Consider the following 18,029-nt stretch of genomic DNA (forward strand, 5'->3'; position numbering starts at 1 on the left):
ACCACCCAGCCCACAAGACAAGGGGTCACAATTCCCAAGCATCCTTTTGCTTATACAAAGCTGACAAACACAGGAAAAGTAGCTGGCACAGCACCTTGTGGAGGCTGAGGAGCAGCGTCCACGGGGCAAAAGTGCCTTCCGCTGAGCTTCCGAGTCCCACATGCCCTGCGGTAACACCTCCTCTTTTCATGGCCGACATAGGACATAATTTGGGACAGGAGACACCTTTCAAGTTCACTGAACCTGACAATCTATGATAAGACCAAGTGTTAAAGCAGAAATTTATTAAAATCCATTTATATAGTGTTTTACAGACCAAAAAAAGATAGTACAGAGTCCTCAACATTCAGGCAACCAACTCTATTCTCTGAAGTGCGTTGTGAGAAGACAAGACTTCTCTGCCCTCATCCCCTAAAAAGATAGCTTCTATTTATACTCCTGAAAATGATGCATTTATTACACCACCTCTCAAGAACAATCTCACTGAATCCCAAAGCCTCTGCAGAGAGAGAAGAGAGAATAGCAGAGAACCTTCTCCAGAATGCAGTGTCTCACCCAGAGGTGTAGGGCAAGAGACACAGAAATGGCAGAGGCTTCAAGGAGTGCGCACCCGGTGACAGGGCCAGGAGGAGAGCCTGTGGCCGGCTAGGGTGCCCTAGCTGCGGAGTGTGGCCAGACGGGACTGCATGGCCTCCAGGGCCTCTTCCTCCTCCTCCTCATCTTCTGATGCAGCCATTGCTCCTGAAGGTTCAGGCTCCGGGAGGGCGTCCGTCACCTTACTAGGTGCTTTGCCTAAGGCCCCTGTAGAGAAACAGTACACAGGTCAACAAAACATCAACTTAAGCAGTGGTCCCTCATTTTCTCTGTCCTTCGTACCTGGTTCAGCTTGACAAGAAACAGAAAAGGGGCAACAAAACAGCTGTTTTGGTGGGGCTACTATGACAGATGTGCGCAAACACCAACTTCTAATATCAAAGTCACAGTAACTAAAGATTTTAAGAATTTTGATTCTGAAGCTCTTGATCTAAATCCCTAAACACTAGTGAATATTTAATTTTCAAGATTCATGAAGATGTTAAATATTCTCTCAGTAAAACTAAATTGTTTCTAAGTCATTACAAAACATTTTCTTGGCGCCTTCTTTCCCCCAGTAGTTGAAAACAAATAAAAATTAAATCTCGTCAGTTTTGTTATTAAACATAAAACTCAGAAAGTCCAGAAGCGAAAATACAGTTTAAAAGCTCATGAACCACCACTCAGAGATAACTATTATTTTTATTTATCCCCCTGCTAGACCTTTCCAATAGATGTGTTTTTTTATACAATAGTGTATTTCAGTAACAGTGCTTTCTTCACGTATTACGAACATCTTTCCACGTCAATAAACACATCTCTCTGTAACAACTATGACATATTCCACTACCATAGAGGTAACACAATGGATTTAACCAATATTCTATTATTAGGCACTCAGCTTGTTTCAAACTTTTCAATATTATCAATAATACTACAGACATCCTTGAGCTAAAAATTAAATTACTAGAATAAGTTCCCAGAAGCCAATCTGTGAGCTCAAGAGCTTTGGTACTGCCAAACTGCTTTCAAGAATGTCTATACAGTTTAAGCTCCTGAGAGCAGAATACAGGACCAAAAAATTCTTTATTTTTGTATTTTATAAAATATGGTTATAGATATTATGCTTGTTTTTCAGTAATAACTTGCATAATCTAAAGTAAGAAATGTGGAGGCTTCCCAGGTGGCTCAGTAAAGAAATCTGGTAAAGAATCTGACTGCCAATTAAGAAGACGCAGGTCCAGGAGGATCCCACATGCTGAAGAGCAACTAAGCCTGTGTGCCACAACTACTGAAGCCTTTGTGCCCTAGAGTCCTGCTCCACAACAAGAGAAGTCACCGCAGTCAGAAGCCCACACACCACTAGAGAGTCCGCGTGCTTGCCACAACTAGAGAAAAGCCTGTGGGCATCAACAAACACCAAGCACAGCGAAATATAAAATAAATGAAAATTTTAAAAATGAAGTAAGAAATGTGGAAGGGAGTTAGAATCTGAAGAAAAAGCTACTAGTTAATCTTGTGAATGAAGGAAGGATGGCCATAAAAGGAGAGGAGAAAGAGGAAGGATCTTGGGTCATACCTGCGGTGATTTCAAACAGAATTCTGTCAATTTCCATTTCTGCTGCTTCTTCCATTTCTTCTTGATCGTCCATGCTTTCAAAAGTGTCCTCTAACATCTCTTCTATGATCCCAGCCTAAATATAGAATAAACTATGTCACTTCCCACATCTGTTAAATCCATTCCCTGCAGATGTCCCTGTGGGCCCAGTGCGCCAACTGAGCTCCGCTGTCTGTGAGTCCAGTCCACCCTTCCCAGGTCTAAGCCACAGGAAACACCACATGCTGTCTGCCCTCTCTGGAGGAAGCAAAAAGCCAAAGGGAAACTGCTCTCCAAATTTAGTACTAAGGCTGGAGGGGGCCTCCATCAGCAGAGTTTGACAGAGTAACTCAGACGATAATGCGGCATCTGGGGAACAACCTGCTGAGACGAGAGGGTGCTGTCGTCTCAGGAAGCATTTGCCTGATGTCGCAAACCTATGAGTGCAGGAGTTGAGACACAGTATCAAAAAAGGCTGCGTCACAGAAGACACTGCGATAACAAATACCACAGCAGGGTGGGGCCCCATGGAACCCAGAAAAGGCCAGTACCGCAGCAGGTCCAAGTGACAGCTGCTGGCCCAAAGCCAGTCTGACGGGTCTGGCAAGGATCAGTCGATTCACCAAAACCTGAGAGAACTGATAAGTCAATGTTTCTGGACCCAACAAGGCAGTGCCCACACTCCCTACAATGAGCCCCATGCCCAGCAGCCTGACGCCAGCTAATCAGCCTACTTCGTTCTCAAGAGCACACCCCCACTAAAGACACAAGAAAACTGCTAGCACCGGCCAACGGGCCCCCTTGCTGAGCAATGTCACGCGAGCATGAGATCACGTGCAGCAGCTCCAGCCCTTGCTCCACTGCACTCGGGCAGGGCATGACCCTCACCGACCGTGCTGACAGCGTCACATTTAAAGAAGCCCTCTGTCCTGCTGTCAGACCACTCAGGTGATTCTTAATGTATGAATCTAGCTAGTTCTGTATTCTGCCCATGCTCAGACCCTTTTCCTCCCAACCAAAATGAACCAACAAACTCACATTCAAGGTTACAAGTGGAGCCCTCTGGCCTGGGAGAATGGATCTGACTGCTGGATCAATACACACTAACTCGGTTAAAAGAGCTCAGGGGAACCTGACTCTAACAGCCTTCTATATCCTGGAGGAGGAGTGGCCATTCATTTATTCATCCATCCAGCTAGCAACCATTCATTCACCAAATGTCTGCTTTGTGCCACAGACAGCCCTGGGTCTGGGGACTCATGGAATAAGTAAGATTGTGTCTTTGCCCTTGATGTGCTGGGACCTCAGCAGACGCTTCCGTTTGCACCTGGAGAGGTATCCTTGTATGAATTCAGGAAATATTATCTACTATATACAGTATGCCTTCCTCCAAAGCTATATTATTTTCAGGGCTCAGAAATTTTGTGGAAGAGATTCCAGATTCTAAAATCAAGACTCCACCCTCAGATCTCAGTGGCTTATGGGAAAGTGAGCAGGCATGAAGTCACTCCAAGAATGACCATGTTACCCAGCTCTAGATAGACAGACATCACAACGTTGGGTCAGACACCCACGTATCACTCTCAGAGGACACATCTCACTAACCTGGTTCCGTCCTGATCACTGCTCAGGGATCTCTCCTTCCAAAGACTTGGGTTATGGGCTTTTGATGCTGCCTTTCTTTTCTATCAACTTTCTTCTCCTGTTCCCCTCTCCTGGGCTCAGGAGCCCTGTTTACAACTCAAGTTCATACATCAAATTCCCTAGGAGGAAGGGAGGCAGCTTCTCTGCACAGCCACATACGAGAATTCTCAGGCCACAAGTTCACATCTGTGAAGCAGCCCTGATGGGGCCCTCCTAGCACCATGTCCTCTGACGCAGCTCAGGCCTTTGTGCTTCAACCCCAGACCTGTTCTCTCCTACCAAGGTCACTCAGGTAAGTCACCCGGCAACTTGAAGACTCAGTTTCCTACTCCTGTGTAATATAGGGAAAAAATACCAACATCTCAAGGTGGCTGGGAGAACTCTCCAGGAGAGCGTGTGTGCTGCACCACAGGCAGCTGGGGGTCAGTAACAGCGCCCTCCTGAGCCCTGTCCCCCATCCAAAGGCCACTGGTGCAGGTCCCTGCCAGGCCCTGGTCCTGGGGCAGCATGTGTTTACTGCTTTCAATTTGGTTCTCAGTTCCTTTATCTGGGCTTCCCTGGTGGCTCAGATGGTAAAGAATCCACCTGCAATGCAGGAGACCTAGGTTTGATCCCTGGGTTGGGAAGATCCCATGGAGAAGGGAATGGCAACCCACTCCAGTATTCTTGCCTGGAGAATCCACATGGACAGAGAAGCCTGGTGGGCTAAGTTCATGGGGTCACAAAGAGTCTAACACAACTGAGAGACTTTCACTTTCTGGTCTAAGACAGGGGTCAGCCAGCAACAGGCCAAACCCAATCCACTGCCGACTTTTACAAATAATGTTTTATGAGAACACAGTCATGCTCGTTTGTTTACACATTATCTGCAGCTACTTTTAAACTACAAAGTAGAGTTGAGTAGTTACAACAGAGACCTATGGCCCAGGAAATAAAAGATACATTTACTATCCAGCCCTTTACAAAAAAACTTTGCCAACCCCTGGTCCTGAACCACCTACCTTGCCTGCTTCACCAACACTCCTCTGGTACAAACGGAGGAACCTGGGTTTTCTTCTGTTTCCTTGTTCACCTCAGAGCCCATAATCCTGAGCCCCCCAAACTCTACAGACAGTTGCTTCCTGGGTCACCCACCTCCCCTGGAGATCTAGATATACCATTGCTTCTTCTAAGGAGAAATGGCAATCTGACCCAGCCTCTGCCACGCTCGGTTCAGATGATTTCAGTGTTAACAGCCTCTGTCCTCCAGAGGAATGGATAAAGACGATGTGGTATATAAACACAATGGGGTATTACTCAGCCATTAAAAAAAAATGAAGTGTCATTTGCAGCAACATGGATGGACCTAGAGTGTCATACTGAGTGAAGTCAGCCAGACAGAGAAGAAGAAATATCATATGCCATCCCTTATACGTGGAATCTAAAAAGAAATGACACAAGTGAACTCACAAAACAGAAAGAGACTAACAGACTGAGAAAAGGAACTCAGGGTTGCCGGGGGGAGGGTCATGCACACACTGCTATATTTAAAATGGATAACAGAAACCTACTGTAAGCACATGGAACTCTGCTCAATGCTCTGTGCAAGCACGGATGGGAGGGGGTTCGGCGTAGAATGGATACATGTATATGAATGGCTGAGTCCCTTCACTTCACCTGAAACTATCACAACACTGTTAATTGGCTATACACCAACACAATTTTTGTTTTGTTTTGTATTTTGTCCTGCTGTTAAAAAAAAAAAAAAAAACCCACAGCTTCTATCCTCAAAATCATTTCTGCTGGGCCACAATGACCTGTCTGCTCCTGTCCACACTGGCCCAGGCTCTGCCGCTGGCTGACTCCTAGTGCCCTGGAAGAGGACACAGGGTCAGCCCCAGGTCACCTTCATCATCTCTTTGGACAGCTCCCGCATGGTGGCCTGGATTTCCGGGATCTTCACAAGACTCTGCATGGCCTTCATCACTTCTGTGCTCTTCTGCAGGGAACCAGCCACTCGCAAAACCGCTGAAAGGCAAAGATAACAGGATCACTCAACACAATGTGGCACAGGATGGAATAAAGACAGACAGGCAAATCACAAGCTACTCTAAGAAAAGTCAGCGGGAGTGGGCGGACTCCCAAAGCTATTTATGTACCTGTAGACTGCATGACTGCGCTGGCTGACCGAGACTGCCTTTGCTAAACTGGGTGCTACTCTGGCTACAATAGGTACAAATTCTTCAGGCACACCAAGACTCATACCTGAAGGCCTGAGTCTGACCCTGAGGGAACGAAGCTGGCTGGGAACAACTGTGACATCAGGACAAGTCACACACAGAAGAATGTCTCTAGGCCTTGCCAGGGTCAGACTGGAAAAGAGGCTTTAGGCAATGCAAGCAACGCTTCCCAAAACCAGTTGACAGATCGTGGCTGCTCTGGGAGGGACCTGCCACTGGTCAACAGGAAAATGAGAGAAAATGTGTGTCAGTGTAAGGTGGTTATAGTTAGAAAAAATTCTCTATAGTCCAAGATTATATACATACTATATACTCTTCTTTTCAATATTTATTTATTTGACTGTGTGCAGTCTTAGTTGAGGCACACAAGATCTTTTGTGCAGCATGCAGGCTTAGTTGCCCTGAGGCGTGTGGGATCTTAGTTCCCCAACCAGGGATCAAACCTACATCCCCTGCATTGGAAGGTGGATTCTTAACCCCTGGACCATCAGAGAAATCCCTATATTCTTTAAAAGAAATCATGGTAGTAACAAATTATGATTTCTCCCCCCTAAAGTTTTTAACAGATCAAAATAGAGTTGTTCAGTTCAGTTCAGTCGCTCAGTCGTGTCTGACTCTTTGTGACCCCATGAATCACAGCACGCCAGGCTTCCCCGTCCATCACTAACTCCTGGAGTTCACTCAAACTCATGTGCATCGAGCCAGTGATCCAGCCATCTCATCCTCTGTCATCCCCTTCTCCTCCTGCCCTCAATCTTTCTCAGCATCAGGGTCTTTTCAAATGAGTCAGCTCTTCACATCTGAGGGCCAAAGTACTGGAGTTTCAGCTTCAACATCAGTCCTTCCAATGAACACCCAGGACTGATCTCCTTTAAGATGGACTGGTTGGATATCCCTGCAGTCCAAGGGACTCTCAAGAGTCTTCTCCAACACCGCAGTTCAAAAGCATCAATTCTTCAGTGATCAGCTTTCTTCACAGTCCAACTCTCACATCCATACATGACTACTGGGAAAACCATAACCTTGACCAGATGGACCTTTGTTGGTCACTCTTCAAATCTGTTTTGAAATTTCATGAGACTTAAATGTTCTGAGAAATGCCTCATGTTCATCTGTTCGCCAAAACAGGGCCCCCCAGCTACACTGGGAACCACCACCCATCTACTTCTGTCTGAATCCAGACTCCAGGAAGCTGTTGCAGCTAAGGAAGACAAGGGGCAAGGAAATGGATGGCCAGAGAAGTACCCATCTGACACACGCAGCAGTTTGTGATTTTTCTACAGGAGTAAGAAGTTCACTAGTTGCAGAGAATACTTCATTTCCCTTGCACTCTTAATTTCCTGTGAAAAGGGAAGGGGCAGTATTAAGCATCTGTATGGCTAAAGTAGGAATGAATTATGCTATTATAATGACCTAAAAAAGACAAATTCTAAAGTGCTGAAGTTACTACTGATTGTTGTAAAAAAGTAAGTGATGGGAGGAAGAGAAGAAAGGTAAAAATAAAGCAAATTCCACATAGTTTTGTTTGAATGATAAAAGTTGGATGTCTACACAGGCCCATGTTTTATCCTAATTTGCATCCTGAGTCCGTATCCCAGAGGAAGTGACTCTGGGATTGAACATTACGTGTGTTCAATAAACTTTTTTGAAATAGCAAAAATAAATGGAAACAGAAAAACATGGTGTGACAAGTGTTAAGTTAAATACTGAAACATTTGCATTTTGAAAAAGGTATGAATTACTGATTGCTAAAAGAAATAAGAAAAAGAAGACTCAATGTAGTGGGGAAAAGATGAAGCAAAGCTGAACTTAGAAAGAAACAAAACTAATTTAATAATATTTAATTTGATAACCAGTGAAGGACTGGTGAAGTGGATTTTTAAAAGGACAAAATAAATGTGTATGTACCCTGGAATCTCAAAACCAAAAAGATATGAGAAAATAAAACACAGGACCAAAATATTTTTTTAAGTTACACAAGGAAAAAAAGGACGTGTCAGAAAAAAATTATAAGTGAACATAGTTATCCCCACAAGAGAATGAGAAAACAAGCCAAAACCTGGAAGAAAAGATTTTCATCAGACATTTATGATGAAAAGGATTGTGGTCTAAAATATACAAAGAACTCTTAAAGCTCTTAAAGTGTCATATTTACCATCGATGATAAATATCATCTATGTCATGCTACTGCTGCTACTGCTAAGTTGCTTCAGTCGTGTCCGACTCTGTGCGACCCCATAGACGGAAGCGCACCAGGCTCCACCGTCCCTGGGATTCTCCAGGTAAGAATATGGAGTGGGTTGCCATTTTGGGAAATGCAAATTAAAACAACAATGAGGTAGCAGTATAATTAGACTGGACAAAACCCAACACTGATATCAAATGCTGTGAGGATGTGGAGCAATAGGAACTCTCAATTATTGCTGGTGGGAATGTAATATGGTACAGCCACTTTAGAAGACAGTTTGTCAGCTCCTTACAAAACTAAATATACTCTTAACATATGATCCGACAATAGCCCTCCTTGGTATTTACTCAAAGGAGTTCAAAACTTATGTCCACACAAAAACTTGCACGTGAATGTTTACAAGAACTTTATTCATAATTGCCAAAACTCAAAATCAACGAAGATGTGGCTTGCAAGTGAACAATAATGGATGAACAGAGTGTGGGACATCAGCACAGTGAATATTAATCAGTAGTAAAAAGAAATGAGTTTTCTTGAAAAAAACATGGAGGAAACCTTTTATGTATATCACTAAGTGAAAGAAGTCAATATAGGACTTCCCTAGTGGTCCAGTGGTTAAAACGTCACCTGCCAATGCAGGGGACACGGGTTCAATCTCTAGTCTGGGAAGATGCCATACGCCATGGAGCAACTAATAAGCCCATGCACTACAGCTACTGAACCCATGTGCCCTGGAGCCTGCACTCCACACCAGAGAAGCCACTGCAATGAGAAGTCTGTGCACTGCAATGAGAGAGTACCCCCCAGGAGCAGCAACTAGACGCCCATGTGCAGCAATGGAGACCTAGCACAGCCAAACATTAAATCAATAATAAATAAATATTTTTTTTAAAAAAGAAAATCTAAAAGGCTACACACAGTATGATTCCAAGTATATATGACATTCTCAAAAAAGGGAAAATTATGGAGACAGTAAAGAGATCAGTGACTGCCAGGAGTTAAGGGTGGGAGGGATGAACAGGCAGAGCACAGAAAATTTTCAGCTGTATACATTTCACAGTAAAAGAAGCATCTCCAAAAATAAAAAGGTTAATATGCTACAGAAAACAGAAAGTTAGCATTATGAAAGCTAGCCGACATTTAAACTGAGAAAAGTCACAGTCACACAGAGGGGCCGTGAAACACACGGGCGCTTCATGCTTAGCGCTTTGTGCTTTCGATGATGGCTATTCTGCCTGGTGTGAGGTGAAACCTCACTGTAGTTTTGATGTGTATTTCTCTAATAATGAGCAATGCTGAGCATCTTTTCATGTGTTTATCAGCCATCTGTATGTCTTCTTTGGAGAAATGTCTGTTTAGAAATTCTGCCCACTTTTTGATTGGATTGTTTGTTTTTCTGGTATTGAGCTGCATGAGCTGCTTGTATATTTTGGAGACTAATACTTTTCATTTACTATTACTTTCTCCTATTCTGAGGGCTGTCTTTTCAACTTGTTTATAGTTTCCTCTGCTGTGCAAAAGTTTTTAAGTTTAATTAGGTCCTACCTGTTTATTTTTATTTCTATTACTCTAGGAGGTGTGGTCATAGAGGATCTTGCTGTGATTTATGTCAAGAAGTGTACTGCCTATGTTTTCCTCTAAGAGCTTTACAGTTTCTGGCCTTACATTTAAGTCTTTAATCCATTTTGAGTTTATTTTTGTGTTTGGTGTTAGGAGGTGTTCTAGTTTCATTCCTTTATATGCAACTGTCCAGTTTTCCCAGCACCGATGTACTAAAGAGGCTGTCTTTTCTCCACTGTATATTCTTGCCTCCTTTGTCAAAGACAAGGTGCCCATAAAGATTCTAGTAATTTAATATAAAATAAGTATAGTATTTAATATAAAATAAGTCATTGGGATGTAATGTATAAAACAGGAATTACAGTCAGTAATAATGCAATAATTTTGTAGGGTAACAGTTACTAGATTTACTAAAGTGATCAAGTTATAAAGTATATAAATGTCAAATCACTATTCTGTACATCTGAAACTAGTATAATATTGTATGTCGATTACACTTTAATAAAAAAGAAAAAAAGCCAACCCCAAGAGGTTACTTACATATGGGCTGATTCCATTTATATAACATTTTTGAAATAATAAAATTATAAAATTAATGCGGCAGCCAGGATGGGAGGGGAGTTTGGGGGAAAATGAATACATGTATATGTATGGCTAAGCCCCTTAGCTGTTCACCTGAAACTATCACATTTTTTGTTAACCTGCAATACCCCAATACAAAATAAAAAGTTAAAAAAAAACAGATTAATGATTGCCAGATATAAAGAGGGGGTGGGGGTGGGAGGGAAGTGGGTGTGGTTACAGATGTGCAGCATGAGATATCCCTGTAGAGACGGAACTGGAAGAATTCTAAAGCTTGACTGTATCAATGCCGACCTCCTGGTTGTAATACTTACTTTAACTCTGCAAAATGTTACCACTGGGGGAAAATGCATAAAGGATATACACAGGATCTCTCTATATTATTTCTTACAACTCCATGTATGTGAATCTACAATTCTCTCAAAAAGCTTAATTTAAAAAAACCCTCAGAAAAGAGTATATAAAAACAAAGCAACATTATGTTACCATGCCTGCTAGAGATACAAATGAAACACACACACACACACAAAAATACAAGTTTGCTATAAATTATAACAATAACCAAATATGGAAACAAAGCAGCTAAATATAGATTTAGCTTCATAATCACAGATGCAAAGACCAATGGAAATATTCTGAGTATGATCTCAATAATTAAAGCAACAAAATCACAAAGCTGTTTCCACTTATCACAGGTTCTTGTGGCAATTATAGCTAAATTTAAATAAATCAGAAAAAATTAAATATTAAAAATGGCATCAATAGTGAAATACAATTCCCTGAGAGCAAGGACCCAGGGGAGCAACACACTCACAAAAGCCATCTTAAACACGGCAATTATAAGCAGAATGAACAGTTATAAGAAAATATGGAGTCTTACAATGATGTTTCACAAAGTTAAGTTAAAGTCACAAAGTGTCCAACTCTTTCTGACCCCATGGACCATGGAATTCTCCAGGACAGAATACTAGAGTGGGTAGCCTTTTCCTTCTCCAGGGGATCTTCGCAACCCAGGGATCGAACCCAGGTCTCCCACACTGCAGGATTCTTTACCAGCTGAGTCACCAGGGAGGCCCACTACAGGGATAGATAAGGCTTAAGATTCCAGAGGGCTGATTACCTCCAGCCACTCTCACCTAATGCCAACCATGGGCATTCACACTATACTTACAGCTGAGTAAAATAAGTATTCATATGAATAATGACTAAAATCAAATATAAAACAAATGGAGACAATCAATTCATGAGGGAGATGTTTTCTACCCTTTAAATTTTTTCTGTTTATATTGTATTTTGTTTGTGCAAAAGAAAAATATTTCATATGAAAATGATGAAGCTCTACAGAATTTTAATTTATAAAGTTTCATCCCCATTAAACTCTTAACTCCCGATTCCCCTCTCCCTCCACCTCTTGGCAACCACTATTCCACTTTCTCTATGATTCTGACTATTCTCCATACCTCACAGAAGTGGAATCACATAGCATCTGGCCTTTGGTGACAAGCATACTGCACTTAGCATAATGCCTTCAAGGTACCTAAAGTTGTAATGTGTCAGAACTTCCTCCTTCTTCTTTATATTTTAAATATTTGGCTGCACCCTGTGGCATGTGAGATAGTTTCCTGAACAGGAATTGAACCATCGCCCCCTGCATTGAAAGGCAGAGTATTAATTACTGGACCACCAGTGAAAGTGAAAGTCGCTCTGTTGTGTCTGACTTTTTGTGACCCCATGGGATATATATATATATATATATATAGTCCATGGAATTCTCCAGGCAAGAATACTGGAGTGGATAGCCTTTCTATTCTCCAGGGGGGTCTTCCCAACCCAGAGATCGAACCCAGGGAAGTCCCCAAAACCTCCTTCCTTTTTAAGACTGAGTAGTAGTCCACTGAACTATATATACTATGTTTTGTTTATCCATTCATCCTTCAGTGGACAACTGAATTGTCTTTACCTTTTGCCTGTTATGAATAATGCTGCTATAAACATGGATGTAAAAATATGTTTGGAGTCCCTGCTTTCAATTCTTACTTATCCAGAAGTGGAATTTCTGGACCATATGATAATTCTGTTTCCTACCCCACCTTCTTAGCTTCTCTTAACTTTCTCTCCCAACCAAAACATACTCATCATCTGTCTTGTTCTGCAAGAAGCTGCTGTCAGAAAGTAACACTTAGAAAACATCTAATCATGACAATGTATTAATAGGTGACAGGGCTTAATATACCACACCTCCCAGGGACATCTGCATTTGAAAAGAGAAACATCTTAAGGAGAAGAAATGACTTCATCAAATGGTGGCTTTTCAAACAGTAACAGGCTCAGGATGGGATGGGGACATAGGAACTCATGTCACAGTATTTCCAGTTTTCCCTTTTCTCAATCCCAAAATGTAGATGTCCCCCTCCCTCTGTACTGGGTGCTATTATCAGTTACCTTCTCTGTTGTATTTAATTTGCCAACAGACAACATCCAACTACAAAGCCCTCAACAACGCTCCCTGGGGATTCCTCCGGCCAGGCACTGTGCTGAGGTGCTGGGGAAGCAGGGCGACCTGCATGGAGCCAGTCTGGACAGCCCCAAGTAGAGTATTCTGTCTCTCTTAGGCCTGCTTCTCCCTCCTTCTGGGTTTCCAGAGTCTTTAAATGCCCTGTGCTCTTTCTGGGTTCAGGGTTTGGAGCACCTTAGGCTTATTTCTACCTTCACCACATTCACTTACTTGGCATCCAGAGCAGTTCTCCAATGTCCTCTCTCCCTCTCATCCTACCAGAGTAACCCAGCTGGGCCCTGACCATCCCCTCTCAAGTCCCCCTGCCTCCTGCTTGGCTGCACCTGCAGCTGTGCTCACGGTACTCAATGAGGCTCTCTCCTGTCTAGGAGATAAAGTCACCACCCTCAGCCGAGCTCTCCAAACTCTGACTGCAGACTATCTTTCCAGCCTCACCTCCTACTACCCTGTCAAGCACGCATGTCACACTGAATCAAGGGCTGTTTGCTAAGCACAGTCTGAACTACTTCACCTGTGCCTCCAAGCCCCCATTTCTCCACCCGGATGCCTCTCTGGTTCTCCCTCAGAGCTCTGCTTCTGCACCCCCACTGCAGCTGATCTGCAGGGCCTCCACATTTGAATCTGAAAAGCCCTGCTCTCCTTACAGCTGTCCCAACTGTCTTCTTCACCTCCCTGCTCATCCTTTTCAGCCATCCTTCCCCCTTGCTCCCAGGTACCCCAACCTCCCAGAACTACTTCCTTCAGGGTTCAAATACATAGTTCTTTTGGCCCTAGGGCCGTCACACAGGTCACTGACACTCTGGTTGGAATGAGCCCCCCCTTAATTACTCATCCGTCAGACATCATCAGAGACTGAAAGGAGCCATCCTTGAGTGCATTTCCCTTTCATAGTCTCCTAGTGCTCATTACAGTGTGCGTTTATAAATACCCGTTTACTTATTAAGTTTATTATTTTATTAGGTATGCTTCTTTTTATTAAATTTATTTTTGCTTTTTAATCCAAAACTAGAGTGACTGTGTCTGTACAGTTCACTATTTTATGTCTGGTGCCCTGAAATATATATGGCATATAATAGTGGCTAAAAGAAGTGGATTTATTACATGAATCATCATTTTTCTTTTTGTAGCTTAAGCTGCCTGCCTGAGAAGACTGCAGAAGCTTATTATGAAACTCACACTTAATCCAACCTCTCCACTCTTTTCCCTCCCTCTCTCGTAAAAAGAGGAGAGAGATAAGGAAGAAAAGGGTAGTGGGGAGAAGGTGCTCTGAGAAACAATGCAAGGAACATAAAAAAAAAAATTCTAAAAGCTATTAAAGAGGTAGGGAAGGAATGGACTAGGAGTTAGGGTTAGTAAATGCAAACTATTACATACAGAATGGATGGAAAACAAGGTCCTACTACCATATGGCACAGGGAGCGATATTCAATGTCCTGGGTAAACCATAATAAAAAAGAATGTATATTTAAAAAGAGTATCAATAATAAATAACATATATTCATGAAATAAGAATAAAATGATATTTTAAAAATAAAGATCAGAAAACTCTTTTCCAAAAATTAACATTAAGACAGCTAAAATAAAGAATTCAAGAAAAGAAACAAAAAATAGAGAAAATTTAGAAAGTGTGTTCAGAAGGCAGAACACAAAGACAAAATTGATGATGGTAAAAAAAATTATATTTAGAACTCACACGTATAGCGATTACCAAGGGCCAGGCACTGAATTAAGCCTCACAACTACCCTATGAGGAAGGTACTATTATTATTTCCAAAGTGAAAACAGGAAATATTAAAAAAAAAATTATAAAGGTTCAGCCCAGGAAATCTAGCATTTGACTAAAATTTTTTCCTATCAGAAAGAAACAGAAAATACAGTGGAAATGAAATGATCACATTAACATATCCAAGAACTGAAAGACCAAGGAACAGAAAGGATGGAATTCTTTGTCTTTTAGAAACCCATGTGGAAATATCTGTAGAAGAAACTACATGAAGTCTTGGATTCTCAGGGAAAACATAGGGAGAAGTCAGGGATATAGATGAAGTAAGGTTAGCCAAGATGCTTGAATGGGCATATTAGTTTTGACATTCCCATTAAGAATGAGTGGAGATGCCATCTATACACTACAAGTCAGGTCTGAAGATAAAAATCTGGAAATCAATGGCGTTTAAAGGCACGAGGTTAGATGAGCTCACCTACAGGGAGAAAGGAAAGATGGAAAAGAGGAGAGGAGCTAGAAAAGTATTTTAACATAAGTATCAAACAGCAGATATTTTACTCTGCAGGTGTGATAAAGTCACAAAGAGTATATATTTGAAACAACAATATATGTTGTTACAGGTGTACATTTAAAGAATAACAGGCTCTTGATTACGCTGTATGTCATGTTCACTATTAGAAGTACATGCTACAGGAGAAGAGATTTTTTTCATGTAGATTAGTGAATATTTGTGAGCTGTAATTCCTTGCAAAGATATTTTGGATTCAGTATGTAGGAAGAAAAGGTGAACAGACGAGCGTGATCAAGCCCACTAGTTCCCAGAGAGATGTTATAACATTTCTCAAAAATTAAAAAGTCTGACAAGGGCTGATGAAAAGGTTCAGAAAAAAGAACCCTCATCCGCTGCTGGTGGGAATACAAATTAGCCTCTTTGGAGAGCAATTTTGCAGTTCTAGTAAAATTTAAACCCAGCTATTTTTAATGCAGCAATTCCACTTCTGAGGATATAACTGTCCTAAAGAAACACATGTGCAAAAGTGAAAAGACATTCACAGCAGCACTGAGTAATAGTAAAAACTGAAAAAAGCTTAAATGTCCATTAATAGGGAAAAGAAAAATAAAATGTGATACATTCAAAGGATGCAACACCACCTAGGAGTTAAAAATATATATTTATCATCTCAAAACATATTCATCATTAAGTTGGTATGGTAAATATCATACCAACATATTGTTATATGGGTATACTTCAACCTCACAATGGTAAATGGGAAACAATGCAGAATGAGACACACAGTATAATACCATTCATACACATTTTAATAGTCATGATAATGGTTACCTCTGGGGAGGCTGAAAGAGAAGCGAATGGGATTGGAAAGATATATCAGAGAAGCTCCAAGTTTAGTAATACTGCTTTCTAATATAAAATCTGAGGCAAATACAATAAAATGTCAAATTTTATTGGTTCTGGGTGTTAGGTACACGTGAAAGTTGCTCAGTCTATCTGATCTTTGCAGCCCCATGGATATACAGCCCATGGAATTCTCCAGGTCAGAATACTGGAATGGGTAGCTGTTCCCTTCTCCAGGGGATCTTCCCAACCCAGGGATCAAACCCAGGTCTCCCGCATTGCAAGTAGATTCTTTACCAGCTGAGCTACCAGGGAAGCCCAAGAATACTGGATTGGGTAGCCTATCCCTCCTCCAGCAGATCTACCTGACCCAGGAATCACAGCAGGGTCTCCTGCATTGCAAGTGGATTCTTTACCAGCTGAGCTACAAGGGAAGCCCTTGTTAGGTACATAAGCATCCAATATATTATCTTTGCAACTGGGGAGAAGAGTCTACGTATATAGTGCCTTATTCATAGGAAGAGAAAATAAGCTAAACATTTTCTGATGTTGATCCAGTAAAAGAAATGCTGAAAAATTTTAAAATAATCTTATCATGGTCAATTGAACATGTACCTTTTCAGCTGGCTACAGAAAAAACAGAAGTAAATATGAAGATTTCACTGATGGCTGTAAAGGGTAAATGTATCTAGTTTTCAAAATAACAGTAAGATTACACTGTTTCTCTCTGGTACTGAATACTCGGCTGGCCCAAAAGGTGTATATGTAGGTTATTTATCCAATATTTAAACAGTCTAAGTACATCACTTTAAGGCTGAAATAACACAGTTTTTAAAAGTTAAGAAGATACAGCACAAATAGTTTGTCTTATTTTTTTTGATTATTATTATGGATTATTTTCTTCAGTATCTGGACAAAGAAACTGATATATTCACTATTGCTGCTGCTGCTGCTGCTGCTGCTGCTGCTAAGTCACTTCAGTTGTGTCCGACTCTGTGTGACCCCATAGACGGCAGCCCACCTGGCTCTCCTATCCCTGGGATTCTCTAGGCAAGAACACTGGAGTGGGTTGCCGTTTCCTTCTCCAATGTGTGAAAGTGAAAAATGAAAGTGAAGTCGCTCAGTCGTGTCCAACTCCTAGCGACCCCGTGGACTGTAGCCTACCAGGCTCCTCCGTCCATTAGGCATAGTAAAAATAAAAACCCACATCCAAATGTTAAAATTGAACATAAAGAAATACTTTCAGAGCCAAATACAACCAAATAATGAATCAGGCACTCATCTGGCACCAGCCTCTAAACTGAAACATTCAAGTCTTCTAATTCTTGAATGTGATGTACTCATCAGAATAGTAACTGACAGAGTTGAAGACGCTGTTTGTTTTTTTTTCTGGCCACGCCATACAGCTTGTGGGATCTTAGTTCCTGAGACCAAGGCTTGAACTTGGCCCCTGGCAGTGAAAGCATGAGGTCTTAACCATTGGACTACCAGGGAATTCCCTGAAGATATTCTTTAGTGGAAAAATTTCCCTGTAATTTCAGAGTCTGTACTCTGTTGAATTATCTGACAGTCATTTGCTGCCATTCTCAAAGAACTCTAGTTCTGGGTTGGAATTTCTTCATTTAGCCAAAATTAAGTTAGAAAAGAAACCAGCTGGATGTAAAATGTAACCTATGCCTCAAGCTGTCAGTGACCTGGAGACAGATGCCTGTGAAAGATGGCAAACCATATTACATTGGATCCTGAAAGCTAAGTAGATTAGTAGGTTTCTTCTTAAATATTATGAGTTAAAAAAAAAATTAAGTCCATATGTAGGCTGAATTCCTAATACATGGCCGGCAGGTTCCTAAGATGTAAGAAAGCCTCAGGCCGAGAGCCAGAGATGAGGCAGAGAAGGAGGGGAGTAAAAGCCAAAGCCAAGCTTAGACTATTTAAAATCCTACTTGAGGCAGCTCTGGGTCCAGGACAGAGGAAGCTCTTTCTTCGTCCTCCCTCTAAAGCCTGGGCCCACTTCTTACTCCTAGGACTCAACCTTCAGGTCACTTTTCAACACTGTTCACGTGAGGAAATAGTC

The 18,029-nt window shown here is 41.7% G+C and overlaps 1 protein-coding gene across 3 annotated transcripts in view; it reads right to left on the reverse strand.

Moving 5' to 3' along the window:
* Window positions 1–269: 269 nt before the first annotated feature.
* LOC129539296 (charged multivesicular body protein 3) overlaps window positions 270–18,029 on the reverse strand; it is an 82,993-nt gene continuing 65,233 nt past the window's right edge. For all 3 annotated transcript variants that reach the window (XM_088841361.1, XM_088841362.1, XM_055399733.2), the window contains 3 exons: window positions 5,700–5,821; window positions 2,153–2,267; window positions 270–801 (listed from right to left, as the gene is read on the reverse strand). In XM_088841361.1, the coding sequence (XP_088697487.1) occupies window positions 656–801; window positions 2,153–2,267; window positions 5,700–5,821 (383 nt within the window). In that variant the 3' untranslated portion in view covers window positions 270–655. The remainder of the gene's footprint in view (window positions 802–2,152; window positions 2,268–5,699; window positions 5,822–18,029) is intronic.

Source organism: Moschus berezovskii, chromosome 11 (assembly GCF_049115385.1).
Source record: "Moschus berezovskii isolate FMDL1 chromosome 11, NW_MosBer_1.0, whole genome shotgun sequence".
In the NCBI taxonomy this organism is placed as follows: domain Eukaryota; kingdom Metazoa; phylum Chordata; class Mammalia; order Artiodactyla; family Moschidae; genus Moschus; species Moschus berezovskii.